Genomic DNA, 23,337 nt, shown 5'->3' on the forward strand with positions numbered 1-23,337 from the left:
ATTGCTGCATTTACTTTAATGAAGGTACTCTTTGAATGAGCTTCTCTAAGATGAGAAATATAATTGATTCATTAACAGAAGCACAGTTTTTCTTGTGAAAAACCTAATAGTATTATTAATAGTATTATTTGCTGCTGGCTCATAACAATCATGCCTTTTATTAGAGACAGACTTGCACTTCACACTAAAATATTTGTTTTCATCTGTCAGTACAATTTAAAATATGAGAAGAATTGTATTTTGGCAAGAGAAAGCATTAATACAGTTGACTTGTAAAAAAAACTGCATGGATTATCTCTGTAGAGGTCTTGAGAAATAGAGAAGAAATTATGCTTAAAAAGGATCTAACAAGTTAGAAATGAACTTGTTGGAATAAACAAAATAAAATTGTGCTGATATTCATTTCCAAGGGAAATCATACATAAAGCAGCCTGAGTCTTTTATAGAACGGTAACGAACCATTAAAAGTCTTGAAATAAAATTCTTCATTTTAAATATCAGTTTTACATAGTATTCTGAGAGATCAAAGAGTAGCAATTATGAGCTACTCTCATAATTATTACTTAAATTAATAATAAATTATCAATATTATTAATAAATTATCAATATTATTAATTAAAATAATTAACAAATATTTTGCTGTTCCTTGTATGGGAAAATATTTCAATAAAATTTTTCCCAAATTCCAATGTTACCTTATCAAGTTCTGAGAGGAAAAATTGGGTAGAAGAAGGACAGCACTAAACCCTTTATTTTTAAATATTCCCAGCCCTCACATCTCTCATTCTGAGGAAGGCAAGGTCAGCAGCAGCTTGGGGCACTGAACCAGGCTCTGTTATGTGGTGCAGACATATCTATGCTTCCAGAGGCAAGAAACATTGTGTTAATCATAGGAAAATTCTTTCCCATTAAAATTATGTTGTAAATGTTTTCAGCCTTAATTTCGTCATATGTTAAAATCCACTGGGTAGAGAGTGATATATGACTATATGTGTTTGTAAGTTTGTATTGTACATATATTGTAAATATATATATATAGGAAAGTATGGGGGAGGTTTTTAATTTACTTTATGAGAGATTGGTCAGATTTCTTTGAGAAGATAAGGTATGCCTTGTGCTTAACTTTGAAAATACACAGGTGTGACTCCTTTGCCTTTTTCTTGGCAAGCAAGTTGGTTTAGGAAGTGTTCCCCCCCCATCTCCACCCTGCTACAGTTTGCTACTCCCTTAATTGTACTGATACAACTGTTTGGATGTCTGCACACAGATTCTATTACTGGAATAGCATGGATTTGGGTTTGGGTTTGGAGGACACATTGCTATTTTTAGCTTGAATTGTTTCATTAATCCAATTTATAGTCTGATGCTATGAAAGACTGTATTATCCTGGCTGATGGGCAGCAGATGAGGAACATAAGAGGAGCAGCAGGGATGAGTGCCTGGGGAAATGACCTGTGAAAATCACTTTGTTGCCAAAGAAAATGTATGTGAACCTCAGCCTCGGTGTTTTCTTGCTGCTCATCTGTGAGTATAAGTTGTGTTTCTGTTCTTCCTGGGCTTGTGTTGTGCTAGTGTTGAGGAATGCTGATTTACTCATTTGCAGAAGAGAGAACTGTAATTCTGGATGGATATCACAATAATGCCAGGAGACTGGTGTAGAATTATTATAGTGCAGAGCTTGAGTTGCTTCTCAAACCTATTACATCTTGTAAATGCTTTATCCTCCTTTCAGTGGTTCTGCACACTAGTTATATTGTCTTTGTTAACTTTAAACTGGTCTTTCTGCAAAATGAAGTAGGCATTTATTGGTAAAATAAAGATTAACCTCACCATAACCCTGGAACTTAGTAAGGAGAAGAGAGGTACTGGTCAAGTGCTGGTCTTTTTTGTCTGAAGGGTGGGAAATAGCCTGGGAATTGTACAGGTGTTAGTGTTTAGTCAAGCAAAAAGCCATTTTTTTGGAGGGGAAATCATATGCAGACTATCTGTCTTCATGTCTTGGTGCTGCATGTGGCATCAAGTATAGAGCTTACAAGAGAAAAAAATATGTAAATATCTATAAAACTATTTTTTGTTTCATAGCAAAGTATGTTTTCTTCTATGAGAGTTTAGTTTATATCTTTGTATGACTTGTATGTGTCAGCCTAAATTAAACCATCTCTATTTGTGTTGAATAAAATTTTACTTTGGATTTTATACAGCAAAGCAAGTCAGCACATATTGGATTGTTTTTCTACATCAAATTCTGTGTGTGAACCCTATTTGTTTCATTTGCTCAATATAGTGTCAGTTGGTGTTCGGAGATAATGCTGTTCTTTACATTTCAGTCTGTTTGGGTACTGTGGTCAATGTACCTGGTCAGATAGATCGTTGAAACTGCTCTCATGTCTAAACTGGGTTCATTATGGCTTTTCAGTCTTCCCCTGGTGGTTTGGAGAAAAAAAAAAATACTGTAAGGAAGTTGCTTTCAAAAGCACTGTTGGCCTTGTTCTGCTGGTGATGGAGTTTAAGGGAGTTACAGGTTGAGGAAAAGTGTTGTGATTAGTATGGATTAATACAGTTACAGTTAGTAATGCCAAGTGCCTCAGTTTCACTGTGCCCACTCTGAAATGACTGTTTTCGGAATGTGTGCAACACCCACTCACTGGAAATACTGGCCCCCTGAGATGTTTCAAGGGCACTAAGCAATTGAGATCTTTTAAGGTGGGTATTCAGACCATGCATGGTCTGTTTCTATTGAAATTCTGATTCTTTACAATACAATGTACTTGGATTTCTTTTCCATGGGATTGGCAGGAACCTCCTGGGCCACTGACTCTGTTCCTGTTTCAAACAGTCATAGCCTACAGGGAAATGGTTTATAATACAAGACAAGAGTTTTTTCATCAGGCATAGTTTGTAATCTAACAGATACTCTTGGCTCAACTGACTTTAAAAAACAAAAAAACTAAGCAGAGAGTAATGGGTAATTGAAGATTTTTCCCCATTACTTGCTGGATAAAGTGGAATGTTTAAATCCAGACTGAAAAGCACAGTCCTTTCTTTTCTAAAATACAACCTGAGAAGATTTTACTCAGGTACAGGAAAATGCTTGACCTAAATTCAAGTATTGCAGTTTAATTTGCAGTTTCTTAACATAAGCTCAATAGGAAATAAGATGAAACGTTAAAAATCACTCATGAGTGATAGTTCTGGTGTTGCCTGTGTGCTTGTTCTCTGTGCTGTTCTTCCCAAATACTGCTAGTCCTGCCTCACATGCTTCTCTCAACTTTGTTCCTCCTACTTAGATTTTTTCTTTGATAGAATACTAGAAACTCACATTCCACTTTCCACTTGAGAGGATTTGAACTTGAACTCACTTTAACCATCTTTCAGAAAAATGGCTTAGAGAGGAGGTTGTTGAATATTGAAGAATGTCATGGAAACCCAGAATGGCTGAGGTTGGAAGGGACCTCTGGAGGTCATCTTGCCCAATCCCCTGCTCAAGCTGGCCCACCCATCTAGCGTAGGTTTCTCTTTCTGTCACTCATGTAATTTCATTTTATGAGATGCACCTACCTTTCACTGGAGTCTGGTATCTAGGTGAAAGTATTGGTCTCTAAAATTGTACATGCTCAGTCTCTAACTCTGTGTGGAAACTTTCTGTGCAAAAAGAGTGGCTTTGTTAGGAGAGAGTGAGGGAAATATGGCTTAAAATTCTCTAAAGCCCAGTTAAGGCATTTCCTGACAAGTTGGAGGTTTAATTTTGACTAACTTCAGCAGTAAGTAGCTTCTGACTGTTAAATGGAGGGAAATTTTGCAATTACTGGCCCACATTCCCCCTTAGATGACCAATTGCCATTCCCTGTATGGTTGTTGCTCCTCTTATCAGCAGTAATTTTTCTTCTCTTATGAATTGCAGTGGTTAATGCCCTATCCAGACAGCTCCATGGAGATTTTTTGGGCATTCTGCTTTCAACGATTTCTCTATGTGAAGAAACTTGCGTTCAGAAGATGAATTTGATTTTCTCCAGTTTTTTTGCTGTTCCTTTGTATGGCTTCTCATTCCTTTTAGTTTAGAATTTTCTTTATTAACCTAATGCTCTTTCTGCAGCTTAATAAGTAAAGTATGTTGCAGGCCAGGGAAATGAGATTTTGAAAGAAATCTTTGATGAAAGTCTTCTGAGGAGCTGTCAATGTATCTGCAGGAGAAAAAGAAGCCATGTACCCTCAGTGCTGCAGAAGCAATCAGTCTCCTGCTTAAGTTCCTCTTGGTCTGTATAGTCTGGAGTGCTGTGGCAAGCTTCATTCCTGTGTAGACAGAGAGGGGAAGTGAGACAGTGCTTTTCTAATACGTCTGTGTCCTCTCACTGCTGAGCATCACTACTGTCTTCTCCAAGTGTGTTGTCAGACTGTTCTTAAAGAGTGTGGGTTGGTTGAGAGTTTTTCCAAGATCTACTGTCCAACTTGAGTTATCAGTAGTTTTGAGTAGACCAGAACTGGGGGTGCAGAGGGTAGTCTTAACAGTTCTGTTACAGATCTGTAAATGAAGGACTTACTAAAAATGACAGCAAAAATACTTAGCTCTATCTTGAATTGAGAGTGTATTTTCTCCTCCAAAAGATGGAACTAAATCAAGGAGTCAGAGAGCATGTGTTCCTCCGCTGTCAGCAGTAACTTGAAACCTGCTGGCAAAGTGTGTATTTTATCTGCTGCTGGGGCATATGAAGACAACTGCCTACTACCACTGTTGCTAATGGCTCAAGTGATGGGTGTTTGTGTTAAGAGTGTTTTAAAAGTCTGAAATCTGCTGTCAAAATTTCTGGGCAATGGAGTACCATTCCTCTACTGCCTTAAATCATGGGAAAACCAGCATGTAGCCTTGAATTTCAAAACAAATTAATATGTAGTGCCAGAGGTAGGACTGACATGTCCTGCTTTCTTTAAATTGAAATTTTGACTTTCGTCAGCCAGTACTATAAAGATATGAAAGTATGTATGTATTAATCCATATTGCCTGTGTTTAAGCATTCATTTTAAGTACATTTGTATTTGTAAGTTTGGAGCCTTCCTGTAATTTCACGGTATTCCAGACTATTTTGTGTTTAAATCTGCAGTGGAAGTGAATACTTATCTAGACTAGGTGTGTACTGGCTGCAGGACAGCTGTAATACCCTACATTACAAATACTTATGTGGTAACTTTTGCATGGAGGTAGTTGTGAAAATTTTTTAGAAATTTTGCTAACTTGTGGATATATAAGGAAACTAAAGTAAATATGAACTCAGGTGTTAGGAAATACAAGTTTTGGATAACTAAACTTTAGAGGAGCGTTACTATAGGATGTATTAAATTAATGCTGACTTGATGCTATTCTGTTGTTGAAACTAATGTTTTAACACTATGGGTTCATGGTACTTAAATTAGTCCTGACTGATTATGGTTTAAATCAGCATTAAGTCACCTAAGTGTGATTGGTATCTTCAGAAGTGAGAAATTGAACCCTTACTAGTCACTTTATGCAATTTTGTTCTCTAATATTTTGGGAGACTTTTCAGAATAATATCCCTGTTCCATTATAATAAGAGATCATAAAGTTGTGCGAGTTGGAATTCATAATTGCAAACTGCATCTTCAGCCAGCTAATTCAGCATGATGCACATGGGCCTTTGAAAATTAAATGACGGCCTTGAACTGGGCTTTCTGTGAGTGAAAAATTTAATATTGCAAAATGTATAATCTCTGAGTGGTGAGGGAAATGACTTGTGAAGAAATGCTTACTAAATTCAACATATTTAGCCTAGATAACAAGGAGACTACAATATGCACTTCGATGGTATTTTGTGGCAGGAGCTAAAAGCATATGCAGAGAGTTTGGAATGCATTCCTTAGATATGAATTAGAAATAAGATTAGGATAACTTTTGATTAGATAACAGAAAGGCACTCATCTGGCACTTGCAAAGTGTTTGATTTTGGTGTTAAGCTAGGTTGTTGGCCTGCAGAGTGCAAGGTTTGAGTGCTTTGGAGAGTTGTCTGGCTTTGTAGCTGGAGTCGGGCTGGAGGGCATTCAACAGTCAGTGTGCTCCTGGTCTGCTGGAAAAGTCAGTGCCTTCAATCTCCTTACCACGGATCTCCACTGTCACACTCACATGTGAAGCAAAAGCAGCAGCAGAGCTTGCATAGTGAACAACAGACAATGCTCTCTAAATCTTTCAAAGGCCTGATGTAATGATTAAATTTTAATTATTTTTGATACTGTAGTGCTGTTAAACCAGTGGTTGGGATTTGTAAGAATGAGTTGTGGGATGGTGTTGAGGAGAGAAAAATCTTTTCTAATTACTTGTTTCTTAGTAAGATCAGGTCAACTGGTGTGTTCTAATTATTCTATGGTGGAGTCTGTTCTAAAGAAACCTTGAAGGTGCTGGGATCCCTGCCTTGGTGAGCTGTAAAACTTTATACCCCCATGCAGTCACCCACAGTTTTTCATCATGTGCACCCAAGCTCTGCCCTGCATCTGCTGCCTAGTAGGGGGGGCAGAAATGCTCTTGGCTCTTCAGGGGAAGGGGAAGCGGAGGGGCCTTGCACAGCAGGTTATTCAGTGTGTGATGTAGAACAATGAGAGTTTTTAAAAAGGCATATAGAATAGCCTGTGTAAGTTTTCTTTTAAATCTTATTTAAGAGATGGGGAGGTAAGTGGCTGGGAACAACATAGGAGATTTCCTCTTAGCTCTCAGCACCCTATGAATTGAACTTCAGACAGAAAATGGACTCCAGAATCTGTCAAGGAGCAGAAATAGGGTATGGACAACAACTGACCTGTATGCAGTCCTTCAGATCTATCTGTATGTCCATAGTGCCTCTAAGGGCAGGATATGATTGTGTGCTAGTGACATGTTCACCAATTTCCCAGGATGTGTAATGTGTGTGAAAGAACAGCAACAGGGAAACAGCAGTGAACTCTCAGCAGAGACTTAAAGTAGGCTGGTGAATGGGTGGAACCGTCAGTACAGGAAGAATATAGAGCAGGATGTATTTGGGGATAATGTCCCTCTTACCGAGCTCTGTTCCACCTCTTTGAGCTTTATTTTAATACATCTCTCAAGTTGCACACAATGTTACTACTCTTCACCTAAAGTTACTTTTAAACTATTAGGAAAGACAACATTTGTAGAGCTCTCATGGTATTTAAAAATGCACTTCTTCTCCCTTAAAATTGTTTAAAAAATATTTAGGCCACTATAGTTTCTTTATGTTGTGGATATGATTCATTTTGGCCATGGGAGGAGAATGACAGTTATTTGCTACACAGACCTTTCCTGTGATTCATGGAGTGTCCTTTGTGTCAGCCTTGAAGGAGGCATTTCATATGCTTCCTAGCAGGAAGGAAAAATAGTATGATCATAGTTACCAGATAGGACATGGAAACTGGGTGGGAGGGAAGGGAAAGGGGAGAGGGAAATGCTGATTATTCAGAAGAAAGTTGCAGGAAGGCCAAGATTCTGTCTGCAGTATCCATTCATCTACTTAATGAAAAATGGATATATACCAAGCCTATATATAATTAAGGGAAATGTCATGACTGAAATTGCGATGTTCACAAAATAGCATAGCTTATTATGTAACTTTTTTTGTGTAAATATATCTTAGCACTTTTCCTTTGTCTCCTTGATCCATCACTGTTTCAGTATGGTGTGATGTTTCTGAGCGATATGTTTCAGATTTTGCTCTCAAACTGAGGGCCGTTTACGATTGTGTCAGCTTTCTGCAGGGACAGATTTTTGTGTTCTAACATAATAATATAGTTAGCAAGTTAAGCAATGTGCCAGCTTGCCAGATCAGAAGACATTTTCTTTTCTTTACAAAAAAAAAAAGTAATTTAAAAAGCTGTGTACTACAAAATTTTCTTCCTAAAAGTAGCAGCAGAGATTGGCTACTTAAGTGCTTTTAAAGAATGCTCCATTAAATGACAACTCCTAATGCTGCATGGCAGACTTTGGGATTCTTTCACATAGTCCATCTGCTTCCAGCTGTTTTCTCAATACCTGGAAACTGCAGGATAGGAATAAATGGGAGTAGCAGAAGTGGAAACTTAGGCTTCCTAACTTCCTAATTTCTTGCATGGATTCAGGGCTTGTGGCTGGCTGTCCTTCCACAGTTGGCAGCATTTGATGTGGTACATGCAGCTGTGTCAGGAATATACAGCTGTGGCTGTTTAGCCTTGTAGCATCTACAGAGGGTCCTTACCTAAGCAGATGCACAGCAATGTTAGAATGGGAAAGCAGAGGTGTAGTTAGAGCTGAAAGGAGTAGAATTAGAAGGAATGCAGAAGAGAATAAAAGTGGATATCAATTACTAATCACATGACCTGTGTTAATTGATTTTCCCTAGCAATTAGAATTTTACTGCTTGAGTCACCAATGCTATGCATTCTTCCATTATTTCCTGTGTTATAAAATGCTGGCATTGTTTTGATTTTCCTGTAGCTGTGTTTATTGGGGATAAAGGGTCTAATTATAGCTGTGAACTATACTGTGCTGAGAGGGCATTTAAGTTTCTTCTGACTGTTTCTGAGGCAATGTGATGAGTCATGAAATATAACTTTTGCAGAAAATATCCTGATTGCCTAATGACTAGGTGTTGGTAGATGAAATTACACATACTCTCTCTTGTTCACATGAAACCAGGGAAGTGTCCTTCTGAGTAAGCTGTTTGTTTGAGTTACCCAAGAAATGTCAAAGATTACAGTTGCAAAATGGGGGGAAAAAAGTGTATGTTTGAGTAGCTTGAAAACATCTGCTGAGACTTACAAATGCATTAGATATTCACAGCATGAATGCTTGTAAATAAAATATTTGTAAAGAAAAATGCTGCCTGAAAATAATTGGATACCCATGTTCCACATTTTTAATTTTGCAGATGATGCAGAAGATGTTGACAATATGGAAAAAGTCATGCTAGAATATGCTACAATGGACAGAGAACTTAATCATTATATAAAAGCATTTGAAGAAACAATAAATCAGGTAAATGATCTCTTCTCATTATGATGATTTATGAAAACATACCCTTATTTAAATATTATATTTTAAAAGATGCAAATGTTACATTTAAACAATACAGAATTGGAAAGACAGCTCTTCAGCAGGTGTAAAATACTGAAGTTGCCAGAACAACTATTAATTTTTTTTTTCCCAGCTTGCTACAGGCTGGCAGAGTTTTTAGCTTCTCCCCACCAAACTCGCACCGTTGGGAATAGTTGAGTAGTGCTTTGGGAATGATTGAGGACACTGTAGTTAAGACGCCCTACTCTCAGGTGCTACCACCTCATGTACTGTGGAAGATAGAAGTGCAGATGAGTGAGGCAGCTGATTTGACGAACAAATTGATGGCTGTGGCTGCAGAGAACCGATGTTTTAAAGCTAGCTTCCCACTGCCTTCCTTCTACTTGACTCGGCTGGTGCGTGTATAGGGTGAGCAGGCGGACTGCCCGGTTTATGAACCAGGTCCTCGCTCTGCCCCTGGGCAAAGGACGGACAAAGGACGGACAAATTCCGGGCGCGGCGGCGGCGCTGCTGGCAGTGGCCGCCAGGGGGCGCCGCCCCCTCGCGCTGCCCGTCGCGGGCTCGGCGCGTTCCCGTCGCGGGCTCGGCGCGTTCCCGTCTCGGGCTCGGCGCGTTCCCGGTCCGGCGGGAGCGAGCGGCGGCTCCGCGGCAGAACCGGGCCGGGAAGGGGCAGGTTCAGGGCCGCCGAACCTCAGCCTCAGGCCAGGTCGTGCAGGGAGAGCTCAACTTCCTGGGTGACCTGTTCTAGTGTGTGTCTGCACAGAGACCTCTCGGTGTCGGTTTTCTATGCATTTCTCTAGAAAAGGCAAAAGGAAATCCCCGATTTCCCTTCAAGGTGGGAAATCTGTGTTTCAACATGTTAAGGTAGTAGAGCTTTTCAGTTAAACCTGCCCTGCTAATATCTTGCTATTGCTTTTTGTTCTTTTAAAAGCAGTAAAAGGAGAGCAAAGCATTTCCCACTAGTTCTGTTGAGATGCTTACATGTTTTTTCTGTTGTAGAAAGGTTTTCCTTTAATTCTTTTAAAATCATCTGATCAGATGCTTAACTGAAAAATCTTCATTCAGATAATTAAAGATAGGTGTTTAAAAGGAGTTCAAAACTGTCTACATCCAGCAAGTGTTGGACAGCAGTAAATACAGGCGCTGTTCCCTGTGTAGTCTTTAAATACACATTTCACTTTAGATACCACCCTAATTTGCAGACCTCCTAGTTTATTTTGGATGGTTCAGAACTTTTTTCGTTTATTTGTACTATCCATGGTTTTTAAAGCTTTCCTAGTAAATCGTAACATAGTCCTCATTGTTAGAGACTAATGATCTATATCCAGACTTAAGTGAAACACAGTTGGTTTATATTTTGATTATAAGCCAGTTAATAATTGATGTCTTATTGTTATAAGAGGAATTTCAAGTAATTTTAAGCAATGACTTTTTAACTTCTTTTATTATTTCCATTTATCAGCAAAATACATTTTTTTCAAGTTAGGACTATAAAAAGCAAGTCTTTGCCTTCACCAATAAAGCACTCAAGTCCTGTTTACTTCAGATGCATCATGATATTTTAAGTTGAGCTTAAAATATAAAATAAGCTTGATATTTTAAGTGTAACTGCTTCACTAAAGTGAAGGTATTTTTGTTGGTTTCAGCAAAGCAGTGATACATATGTGATTGAATTCAGCAGTAGCTGTTGTGTGCATATATGTGCTGGTGTGCAAAAAAAATACGCCTGGAAGTTGGTTTTCCTTTCTCCCAGTTTTTTTCTCTAATGCAGCTTCTCTGTGTCATTAAAACAAGCTCATTTCCTGTTATTTCAGTCCTAAGGTTTTAAAAATGCAGCTCCAAGATATTTAACATGTTTTAGAGCCTACATGGATTATAAATTTGGTAATGGCTAATCTGTTAGCCTCTAGCCACACTTCTCATGTCTCTGCTTCCTACCTCACTCTAGGGAATTGTTTATACTTTCCCCTGCCAGCATCCCGAACAAACCTTAGTGAGTATGAGAAAGAAATGTATATAACTTCTACCGCAGAACAGAGTTACAATCTGTTCTCTGAAAAATAACAGCTCATGCTTTATTTTGGAGGCTAGCTGCATGTCATGCCTCTGGAACTGCACTGCCCATCTCCAGTTACCTGTCAGAGACAGCTTAAAATCTGCTTCTGGGAAACAGATACTGTTGCTGAATTTAGGGCTGCACCTGGAAGTAGCTGTAGAATGGTTTGGGTTTAAAATAGCCTCCACTGAATTGCTCCCTGGTTCCATGTGAATTCCTTACCTGAGGGCTTTCTCTGGGGAGTTGCAGTAGGTCATTAATTTTCACAAGCAGACTGTTCTTCATAGACAGGATTTGTCTCCAGCTTTAAAACACATTTTATCTGATCATTTTATAAGTTTGTATGTTGATGATTTTTCTGGTCTATAGTTTCCTCATACAGCAGTGAAGCTGAAAGTATTTCGTAGTGTGTGTTTCACCTTCTGACCAGCTGCTTCTAGTGAAATGTCCAACTGGAATTTCGCAAGATAAAGAGACAGCAACAGTTAAAATTCCTGATACATTATTTCATTATGGGTACCTTTAAATGGCATTGACAAAAAGATTATATTGTTCAACCAAAGGATTGTATTGTAAATAACTTGAAACCAGCATGAGATATAGTCACATGTTTTCTTAAAGCCAGTTTTTTGTTGATTTAGGCTGCAGTAGGTGGAATGCAGAAGGTGAGACATACCAGCATCTTCTTCTGGTTGAATCAGCAGCCTGTTGAGCAAGATGTGAGCAACTGAATCACAGTGTTTCCAACAATAGGCTGTGGGAAATCCTTTGTCTGTGGAAACTCCCTGTGCCACTGGATTTTCTTGTACCTGTGTAATGACTGGGCTGCTGCTGTTGCTTCTTCTTTCGTTTTTAATAGGTATTTTTAGAAGAAATTAGCCAATATTCAGGTCCTTACCATGCAAAGTCCAGTCAGCACTTTTATTTTTAGTGTAACAACAAAAGACTGATGGAGCTGCTGTATCACTTGCAGAATTTTTTTATATTCTTGAAATGGACCCAAATGGTTGGAACCCAGGCTCAAGTGTTCCCTAAACTGACAGAGTTCTCAAGTGGCCAGAATGCCAGCATATTGTGTTGTCCCAAATACAGATTCTTTCACCCAATGTGCAGGAAGATAATCCACACACAAAGTCAAGATACTTTATTTCATGTCTGTGCAGAGAACGGGTTCTAGGTGGTGAATCCATAAAGCTAATGTCTTTGGTATGCCAGGTGCTCATTTTTATACACTGCGAACAATAAAAAATTGGCATTTCCTATATATGTAATAACCTAACTGTGTAGTGATTGGCTTTGCATTCTCTTGTCTGCATGTAAAGACCCAGTGCACATTCATTTTACTGTGTATGCTCTCTGAGGAAGTGGCTTATGTGAGCAGGGGGTAGTCATAGCTGATGGACAGGTTTTTTACTGAATTTACTTAATGACCACAATGTTCAAACAAAGTTATACTTGGCATTGTAGTTTGATTGTGTCCTGTTCTTGCTTCTTGGTTCCTGTACATTTGGTTTTCCTGTACTGTCTCATAGTACTTAATTTTGACAATTGTGCCTACTCCCTCACTCCCACTCTGCTCTCTCAATTTGATGGTGGTGGTGGACTGATCACTCTCTCAGCTTTTCAAGCATTTGGTTTCTTAGGGACTGTAAAAGCTGTGGTAATTTTTCTGAAGTCCCTAAACTTCTCTAGATAAAATGAATTATAGTGTATTGTAGATCAAACTAGAAAACAAAGAAGACAAAACTAACTTCTAATGTTACATTATTCCCACCTCTCTTTTTTTCTCCTTTAGGGAAAGAGAACCTGGGGTATTTTTTCTTTTGCAGGTGATAGGAAATTGTGGAATGTGGTAATGGCATCTCTGGCAAGGATTGCCTAGTGCTTCCTTTTACAAATTAGTTCTTTGCCAAACATCACTTTGTCATGCTTGATTAATGTCTGCTTTTTGTTAGACCTGAGCACTGTGACAGGATGAAATCCAAACCTTAGTGAGGTAGAAAAAACACACAGGAGACATATTTAAGAAAAAACTAAGAGAAGGAAGCACTCAGAATGAGAAGAGGCAGACAAAAAGGTAAAGGACATGGGCTTGGGAAATCTTGAGATCATGTAGACGTATGTCAAAGGAACTGGTTGAAGGAGTGCTAGGAAGGAGGTGGTGTTGGGCTGAAGAAAAGATGGAAATATTAAATGTTGCACTGGTGGTTGGGTTTTGTCCCTACTTCTGCTAAAGCTTTCCCATGTTGTTCATGGTGAATCACGTCTATCACGTGGCTGCTAACATATTTGTTTTCTGGTTATCCTGCATGGAAACTGATTTGAACAATTATAATTGTAATTTAATTCAAAATTAATTATAGCTTGAACCCAGGAAGTGAAATTAAAATGTTCTTTCTTGGGTTTTATCTGTAAAACTATTACATACAACTGATGTAATTGTATGTCTTGAGAGGATTTGAAGTCTGGATGTGTTGGTCATTTATGCTGGTGCATCTTCACACCATGTCAAGTGTTCATTCTTCCTTTGCAAAGATGAGGACACCATGTTTCTTGTACAAGAGTGATTTTATCTTACGGGATATATAGGAACTACACACAGAATTGTATTTTTGATAATAGTTCTTCCTTTTAGGCTAGTAAGGTCATTGGAGTGTGAATAGGAGGGGTTGTTTGTTCACTGGGTCAGTAATTTAGAATAGGTTACTTAGTATTGGGGTCTGTTATCTTAGTGGCAAATTGTGTAGGTTGTAATCCTGCAGAGGGATAATTCCCTTCAGTGAGGTAGTATTCCAAGTGTGCAGCTTGTGAGTGATCTAAAAGCCTCTGCAGAAAGTTAAAGAATCCTGTTTAAAACTGCTGTACAGTTAAATCCATGGTCTCTGATTTGCAACCTGTGTAGCAGAATTCGAGTTTCCTCACTTAAAACTCATAGTATAATGCTGTAGTGACTTGGATGGTGTTCCTTGGTGTCGTAAAAATAAAAGGCACTTAACATCTTTGTTAACCAGCCTCTGCCAGCATAGCTTTGTAGGCCAGGAGCCCTATTGGAGAAGGTTCTGCCAATATGTCCAAGTTGTCGCTTTTGACACAGCAAACTAAAGCAACAAAACACTTGTGCAGTGGTAGCTCCACTTGCAGTGCGGTCTTTGGAGGAACAGCAAGGTCAAGCAGAGGATGTGATTCCAGCCAGCTCCTTGTTGGCACAGCTATGGCAGCATAACTAATGTGATGACCAAGCTCAGCATATGTGGCAAATGCCAGCAGACTCATCAGTGACTGCTACCTGTTAGAGGCAGGGCTGTGCTTAAAAATCAGATTGTCACTTAGTTTTCTGTAGGGATAAATGCCAGGAAGACTGTGAATCCCAAGGGATTGAAGTGTTTTAGCTGATTCAGGACATTGACGGTGCCTGGCACTCTGATACCCATTACAGTGTTGTCAGGGAAACAATTTTTGACATGGAATTTTGTAGCTTCATGAAACAAATGGCCTTGTTTGGTGCTGACACTTTCTTAATAAGCACTTTGCTCTTCTTTTTCCCTCTTGCTACAATGTCAAGACAACGTGTAGGGCAAAATCCACTGATGATATCCATATCTGCAACTGTGACCTTCATTGCACAGCGGCGCTCAGAGCATTTCCTCTGACATCAATGTTTCGCGATTCTGAAATATTGTCTGCTAGCCATGAAAATTTTGGGACCTTCCTTTCATCAAAAAGGTTCTCTGCTGCACAGAAATTGCTCAGGAAGGTCTTTGTAAATTACCAGAAAAATGGGTTTAGTGGAATGGATATATCTTTTCTTGGGCTGGCAGGGAGAATAAAAGAACTCTTGTAGTCTTTTGCTGCATTTATCCTGACTCTCTAATTGTAAAAACAAGTGATTCTATCTTGAAATTCTCTCAGAGCATACTGAAGTGCACCATCAGCAGCAACAAGTCAAAACCCTGGTGAAAGATGTTGTACCAATGCCAGTGTCTTTGGAGATTTTTGGACTCAACTAGCTTCATCTTTAGAGGTTTTTTTTTTAACAATGCGTGTCCTCTTGGCTGTTATTTTGGTACCTTGAATTCTAATTGGAATTCTTCTGTAGTGCTTGTGTACTTGCTATCTTCTAATGAAGCCATTTCTAACTAATTATTCATCTTATAGAATAAGCAAAATTGTGAACATTGGATTAAATCCTTATAATGACTTAGGCAGGATAGTAGAGAAAAATAATATTTGACTCTATAGTTATGACTCTCCATCTATCTATATATATATAATGCCACAGGACTTACTAAAACTTCTACAGGCAAGCTTATTTCTAGCATTAGCTAGCTATGGAGATTTTTAACATTTTAAAGTTTCTTCAGTACAATTTCTTTGATACAATTTCTAATCAATAATGTATTTCTTGCTCTGTCCTATTGCCATCTCCAAACAGTAATTCAAACAATATAGCACAGTTGTAGGCACGTACTCTGTTTCCTGCAGAAACTGGGACAAAGATGCATTTCAACACATTTTTAATGTTTACTTTATAGTATTTGCATTACTTTTTTGTGTGTCTCTGGATGTGTTGGGCTAAGCATTTGATGGAAGCCGCTTTTTTATTTTCTGAGAATTAGCGATCTGTGTGTGTAGTTCTCTACAGTAATATGTCAGAGTCAACATTTGGTGAACTACAATTAAAATATTTTTTTAGTGAACCGCATACAAAGAAGTAGGAGTAGTGTTTTATATTATGTGGGTTATATAGCACATCCTCAGTAATGTGTTAGTGTCTCCTATCAGGCATAAAAATGTGTTCTGCTTTTTGGAGAATAAGCCCTGAAAACTCTTGCATATGGACATAGATTTGTTTGACTTCACTGTGGTTGCTTACATTGGTCAAGCTAAACATTTTCCTAAATATTTGCAGTGTCAACACTGCAGTTGCTGAAATGGGCCTTGGCTTGTGTGGGTAGGCATTGGACAGCAGGGGACACAGCTGGCTAGCAGTAATGATTTGGATGAAAACAAATGTTCTGGACCTAGGACCATCACATAGAACTGGGACCTCCGTAGATACAGAGGGCAGCAGGGATAGTATTAAGAAAAATGTGCCAAAGGAATCCTGGGAACCAACCACATCATAATTTGAAAAGTGTGTTTGCTATGTTGGGCAGCAGTGCTGCCTGGTAGGTAGCAAGCTAGTCTGAGATTAAGGAGGACTGTATGCTATTTTTAGGTCTATGAGCAGCTTGTGTGGTTGACCTTGACAAATTGTTTCACTCTGTACTTTGGGCTGTGGTCCCGTGTTCATTAACACTGCATTTGTGCAGTACCAAATCACCTGGTAGCACATTCTCATCAAATAAGTCAGATCACATGGTACTGTTTATGCTGGCTGTATTCTGGCTGCAGGACAGACACTACCTGATGGAGCATAACTGTGTGAAATTAGAACTGGCAGAGTGGGTTACACTCAATCGGTGTGTCATGCAGCTGTGGTGGTTTTGATCTCATATGAGACATTCTGAAACTGAATTTACTGTCTCGCTCAACCGTGATCTCAGTCATGTGGACAGCATCCCATATCACTGTCTGTAAAGAGATTTACTTTTTTTTCCTACCTGAAGAATTCAAAGCTATTTGAATTCTGATTTTAATGATTTTATTTTAACACCGAAGATTGCAACTGGCAGTCTGAACTTTTTCTGAAATTCCAAAAGGTCACATATAGAGCAACTAAAAATCTCTGTGATTTATATCCCTACTTCTCTAGGTAGTATCTGTATTGTATCAGAGTCAACGTGAGTTAACTCTAACTGGTTTAGACTAGCCTAGAGAAAGAAGATAACATTTTTGAAATGTAATGAAACTGGTAGATGTTGAGGTAAAATAGTCGGATTAAAAAACTATCTAAATCTCAAGTCATGGATTTTTTTTTTTTTTTTTAGATGAAATTTATTACTGGAAACACTGGCATTGTAGTTTTAGTTGCTCAGTAGTAAAAACAGTATTTCAAATTAATCGTCTCATCTAGAAAGCTCCTGCTGACAGTCTAAGGATTTAAATCCTTGGAGCCAGGGGGTGAAGGTTGAGTGCTAAATCCTGGATGTTTCTCAGCAGCAGGAGTTTTTACTTTAAATTAGTTTCTCCTGTTAATTGAACACACCCAAGATGATCAGTGTCAGTGGGGAGGCAGTTTCTGGAATGCCTTCCATAAAATGTCTCCCTCCAAAGGTTGAGTGTTGTTTTAATTACTGTAATTGTTTCCAGAAATTATATGTACATGTTGGATACTTTAATATTCCTTGTCCAAAATTTGAAATGTGAAGTAATTTGTTTAAAAACATTTGCTTTTTCTCCTAGTATATTTTTCAACTGATTTTATCAATAGAAATACTCAGTTACCCAGATTTTCCCTCAGCAAAATTATATAGGGACTTGTAATGAATCCTAGATACAATGTTGCTTACAGCAGTAACTAGATGACACCTTTTCTGTGGCTGCTACTGCCATCAATTTGTTTCATTGAAGAATTACAGTTAAGAAGGAATTAGTGGTTGGAGTTGCTACTCTCATTCCTAGCTTCCTCATAAATTACATTATTTGGGACCTTTTCTTGTTGAGCTGTTCAATACTGGGTGTAAACAGGAGTGTGCATGCAATGTGTTGAAGGGCATTTAGAATGGACCAAAGTCATACGACTTTGTAGTATGGTTTCCTGTGAATGTTTTCACTTCTACAGACCTGTGTATCTGGGGCCTTTGTTAAAATGGAGAGTATTTCTTTGCTTTATTTTTTGATGCTGGGAGTTAAGAGTAGCTTTTTGACATTTATTTCATTAAATCGAATAATGGGTTTCTCACAGTTTTTAACACATGTGCTCAACTTGTGCTGCAAATGTCAAATTGTTTTTCTTTCTCACATTTCACATTGCTCCTGTTGAGGGAAGCTAGTGCTGTGATTTAAAAGCAGCAGTATGACCTCTTTATGTTGTGATGTGCTGCAGTATGTAACTATGCCCATTTTAGTGCCTACTGAAATAAAAAGAAAAAATAAAATCTGCCTAGTAGTATGTATGCATTTTATTAACTTTCCAATTTGAAGAAGAGGTTCCAAAAAATACCTGAATCCTGCCAGAAATCAATACCAGACTTGATGATATCTCCCAAACGTGGCCCCACTGTTGATAACCTACTGTGAGTTATAAACAGTGTGCTTGATAATAAGGGTTGGCAAGTTGAGCTAATTTCTGGGCTCTCATCTTATTCATCTGAGCTATGTGCATATCCAGAACGAGCTGATTTAACCAGCTGAAGTATTTTTTTGTCCTTAGACTTGTGTGTTAACACTGACAGTAAATGAAAAATATTATAAAATACTTAAGAAAATAAGTGTATTAATCAGATGCACTCCAGACTTCCTCATAAAGTGTAAAGCTCCCGTGTTTGTGTGTACTCACACATACCACACCTGATAAATTCTACAAAACCAGAGAAATTAAAAGCTCAGTGATGTTGCTACTCTTAACTCTTCTGGCACTCTTCAAATGTTAGTGCCTCACTGCACTGCCACTGTTTCTGTGTGAACAATTCATGGTCTTTGTTCAACTGAGTACTCATCCAGTGTTCAAAGCTGTTATGATGCTGTTTTTTCCCCTGCAGTCTGTTGTGTGGGGAAGAGATTGGATAGCGAGGGCTTGGATGCAATGGTGAGTTTACAGGAGTTGCTGGGAGGATGGCAACTCTGGTAAGGGAAAACTTACAGGGTGTGGTTTTGTGGGGTGTGATAATTGTAATACAAAGTGTGGGCTGTAAATGAGATGTTTCTCCATGGATATTTTTATGCTTAGTTGGAGGTGATCAAGGGATGCAGGTAAAGGCTGGGCTGCGCTAGAGGCAGTTTGGTCCAGTTCAGTAAAACTGACTCCTGAAAGAGGGAGTTTCTGGAGAAGCTATTAACAGCCCCACTGTATGCCCTTAGTCTCACAAAACAGCCCCACCTTTCCCCACTGCTCTCTGCTAAATTCCACTGACAGTGAGCCATAGGCATCACCACCATCTCCTCTCCATGGAATGCTGGTGTTCAGATTGGTGGGCAGCTTCTCTGCCTTTTCTCTTGCTTCCCCTCTTACATCCTATTTAGGCTTTGGAATCCCATTCCTACCTTCTTCTGGCCTAACCTGGAGCTGGCTGTTGTTGGTTGATCACCTGCCCTTGGAGAAGACTCAGCAGTGTTGCCTTTTCTCCCACTAACAGCAGTGCTTTGTATCGCTTGGCAGATATAATCTGACAGAGCACTTGGAAATATCATTGAACACTATCTTAGGAGAATCTGGCCCATCAGTTGCATCTGCAGAGAGCTGGCCCATCAATTATGTGTGTCTCTACCAGCCCTCTGTGCACTAATTGGACCTGGGTTTAGCAAGTCATCTTCCTTAATTGATCAGTTTGGTTGGCAGATGCCTGGCCACCTTCATCAGTCAGGCTTATAAATAAATATCAGACAAATCCTATCAACCAGGTTTATGTGCACAGCACAGGTCACTGGAGTTGTAATGGTTATTACAGCTCAGCATGAGTTTACACTTGGCCATTTTCAAGCCCCACAAAACTCAGACCCAAACTCCTTATGTTTGTCCCTCCTTATACTAGTTCTTTTCAGCAGTTACTTACCTGGTAAATTTTTAATAGAAAGAGATTGTTTTATGATAAGGGGAAAATCCAGTTAAAACAGAAAGCACCTATACAGGATTACAGGCGCCACTTCTGCTCAAGGAGAAACTGTCAGTTAATTCAGGTAAGAGGTGACTGTAATAGCAGTGTGTAGTCATGGATGGAACAGAAGTGTTTGTTCACCATGTGTCACATAAAGACCCATTTAATGAAATTATCCAGCAGTAGGTTTTAAATCAACAAAAGGAAGTAACTTTTGACACAATGAATAATTACATTGTGGAATTAGTTGCCACAGGATGTTATGGAGACCAAAATCCATTTTGAATGAGTTCAAAAAGCTACTGGACAAATTAATAGAAGAAAATCCTTGACAGCTGTTAAATGCAAAGATTCAAATACAGTCACTGTCTTGGTAAATCCCTAAACTGCAAGTTGTTAGTTGCAGGGAAAGTATATGGTGAGAAACATGAAAAGATCTTTCTTTTGGTGCTCATTAGGTTTCTACTCCAGCCTTTTGCTTCTGCCACTGTTAAAGAGAAGAGAATATGCTGGATGGATCTTTGATCTGAGGTACCATATCTGAATGAGGCAAAAAATAAACTGTATAGAAAATCTAGTCTCCACAAGCACTGCTGCACCCTGAAATTTGTGTTGAATGGCTATGGAGCTTTAGATAAATGACATTTATTCTCTGTTTCAAACCTGTTTTGAAATACTGTTCTATCTAAAAATTACCTTCCACCTCCATAATTTTAATATTTGGAAAGTTTTCAGGATATCTAATAATTTATCTCTCTGTTCTTACTCATATATTTGATGATTTAAAAAATAAATGTAAATGAACAGCTCCTGCTCTGGGCATTGTTACACAATTGAAAAATTCTTAATCTGAAAGTTCGCTTCAAATCCATATAATATAAAGCCACACAAACTATTTAATAATTAGGTACTAGCAGATAAAATCCAATTTAAAGTTTGCGGCGCTACACCCACTTGGACCAAAAAAGGGAGGAATCTTCAGCTAGATCCTTGTCTTGCAGCCAGTTTTTCACTTAATGCTCAAAAAACCCTTAACTTCTAAATAACAAATCTTGTAGTGCTAATGGGAGGAGGTGAGCTACAGCTCTGGGTGAATACCTGCTAGGATCCCTTCTTACAAACTTGATGAAATTTCAGCTGAAGTACATACTCTGATCTGAACCACACCAAATGGGATAAAATGTTTTCCTGGATAGTTGAGTAAAATACAGTGTAGGTTTTAAACTATTTTGATAGATCATAATCTGAAAGTTTTAATATCAGTCCTTGAGATTCCTGGGTTGATGAATATATAAAAGGCATTTTTATCTCCACTAACAGTGTCATAAAATAGATATGTGATCCAACTGGGATATATAAATTTAGACAACTAAGTTGTGATTGTGGGCTGCTTATTACTGGACATACTGGATAAGAAACATCCTTTGTTGTCTTACTTCTTAAAAAAGAAAGCATTAAGTTGATAGCACTGCCAGAAAAACCTCCACAATTTTATGCATGTTTTCATTTCTTCATTTCATTGAGGAAAGCTTTGCTCCACCGTTTTTGTAACTCTTCTTCAAATAGTTTTTTTGCCTTGCTTAGCCTCATGTTTATGGATATAAAAAAACCCCACCTTCAGCTTCTGTCAGTCATGAGCCCATGGCCCCTTTCCAGACTTGGATTTCTCCACATGCCTCTTGAACTGGGGAGTCTGATACGGGATGCAGTATTTCAGCTATTGCCTAACCAAAGCTTCATAGAAGGGAAGAAGAACTTCTGTTGTCCGGCAGCTATGCTACTCTGTATGTAGCCGTATCCAATTTGCTAATTAGCAGTGAAAATGTTTCCTGAAATTTCACTTGGCATCTACCATAGCAGAGCTGCTACAAGGCCAGCCAGTTCCTAGTGTCTACTGATTACTGGGGTTATCCTGCCCATAGAAAGTCTGTAGAACTCTTCTTCTTGAACTTGGTATTACCAGTCTTCATTTTCCTCAAGGTCCTTCCTGATTAAAGCTCTAGTGCTTGATGTGTCAAATGCCACTGGGTTGGTTATGCCTAGAAGATTCCTGAAAATGCATTTGGTTTCATCATCCAGACCTTTGGTGAAGATACTGAACATATTCAGCTCTTCTGTTCAGCTTTACAATACACCTCTTGGTAAAGACTACCAGTTGGGTGGCAAACTGGTGTTTGGTGTGAGCATTACCCTCTGAGCTGGCTGGCCCAGTAATTTGCAGTCTACCCTATAGACCATTTGATTACACCCACCACTCTCCCCACATCTGCATTTCAGGTCAGTTCATCACAGAAAGCATTCATCAGTCTCATCAAGCATTAACTGCCCTTTGTGAGTCTGTGCTGATTGTGGCTGATTACTTTTTTGTTCTCTGTATGTTTGGAGGTGGATTCCAGAAGGATGTGGTATGTAATCCTTCCAGGGCTGGGGGTAGGCTGAAGTGGCCTTTTGTTGCCTATGTCTTTGCTAATGCCAGGCAATGCTAGCCTTTCTCCAGTTTTCAGGGGTCTGCCTCAATGATCACTTTTTTTTGGAGATGAGAGACAGGTCTAGTGACACATCAGCTGACTCTTTCAGCACTTTCAGATCAATTGTGTCTGTCCGTGTAGATTTGAATACATCAGCTGTTCTAACTCATTCCTAACTTGTCCCTAAAACCATCCTGGTACGTCTGGAAATCTATGAGTAATCTTTGCCTGTGAAGATGCAGGCAAAAATGTATTCAGTACTTAAGCCTTTTTCATCTGCACAGCCACTGGGTTGTCTTCTCCATTCAGTAACATCCTCACATTTCCTCTGAATTTACACAACTCTGTCCTGCTGCTATTTACATCCATCACTTGTTTTCATTCTAAATCTGCTTTGATTTTCTCATTATTGTTCCTAAGTGCCAAAGTAGTGGTTTTGTCCTCTGTTTTTTGTTTGCTGTATGCTGTCCTTTGCATTACAGGTCATTAAGAACCTCCTTGCTTAGTCAGTGAGTCTTCTACTGAAATGCCAATCTTCTTGTAAAATAGGATTATTATTAGTTCCTCCGTTGGCAGTAAGTTTCCTACAAAAATTTATCAGCTAAGATGGCACCTTTTGCTTCAATGTCCCAGGAGGTTCTGCTGAGCCATGTCCTGTATAATCCAACGGCCATTTGCATAAAATCCTTAGTCCTATTTCTTCTCCTTACCTTCCCAGGCTTTTGGATCCTGAATACAATCAGCTTGTGGTCACTGCTCCCAAGCTACTATCTGTGACCACATTTGCCACTTTTCTTCCATATTTGTGTACAGAGGTCACATAGGTTTTTACCTTTGTTTGTCCTCTCTAGCATTTGCATTATAAAGTTATCACTCATCCAGTCTAGAAATACCCTGGATTGCTTGTGCAATGCCATGTGGCTCTAATGAGGACCAAGTCTGGTGATTGGGTTGTTTTTGGTCACTGTTTGTATGCAGCATTATCTACTTCATCGTCCCCTTGGACAGCTGGTGTATGACAGGCCCAGGCTGCATGGCTCATGTTTCTTTTGCCTTTGTTTTTGACCAGGAGTT

The 23,337-nt window shown here is 38.9% G+C and overlaps 1 protein-coding gene across 1 annotated transcript in view; it reads left to right on the plus strand.

Annotated features, from left to right (window-relative positions):
* The window catches only part of NSMCE2 (NSE2 (MMS21) homolog, SMC5-SMC6 complex SUMO ligase), a 127,971-nt gene that overhangs the window by 18,439 nt on the left and 86,195 nt on the right, over positions 1–23,337 (plus strand). The window contains exon 3 of the mRNA XM_058831466.1: positions 8,898–9,004. Within this exon, the coding sequence (XP_058687449.1) occupies positions 8,898–9,004 (107 nt within the window). The remainder of the gene's footprint in view (positions 1–8,897; positions 9,005–23,337) is intronic.

Source organism: Poecile atricapillus, chromosome 2 (assembly GCF_030490865.1).
Source record: "Poecile atricapillus isolate bPoeAtr1 chromosome 2, bPoeAtr1.hap1, whole genome shotgun sequence".
NCBI lineage: Eukaryota > Metazoa > Chordata > Aves > Passeriformes > Paridae > Poecile > Poecile atricapillus.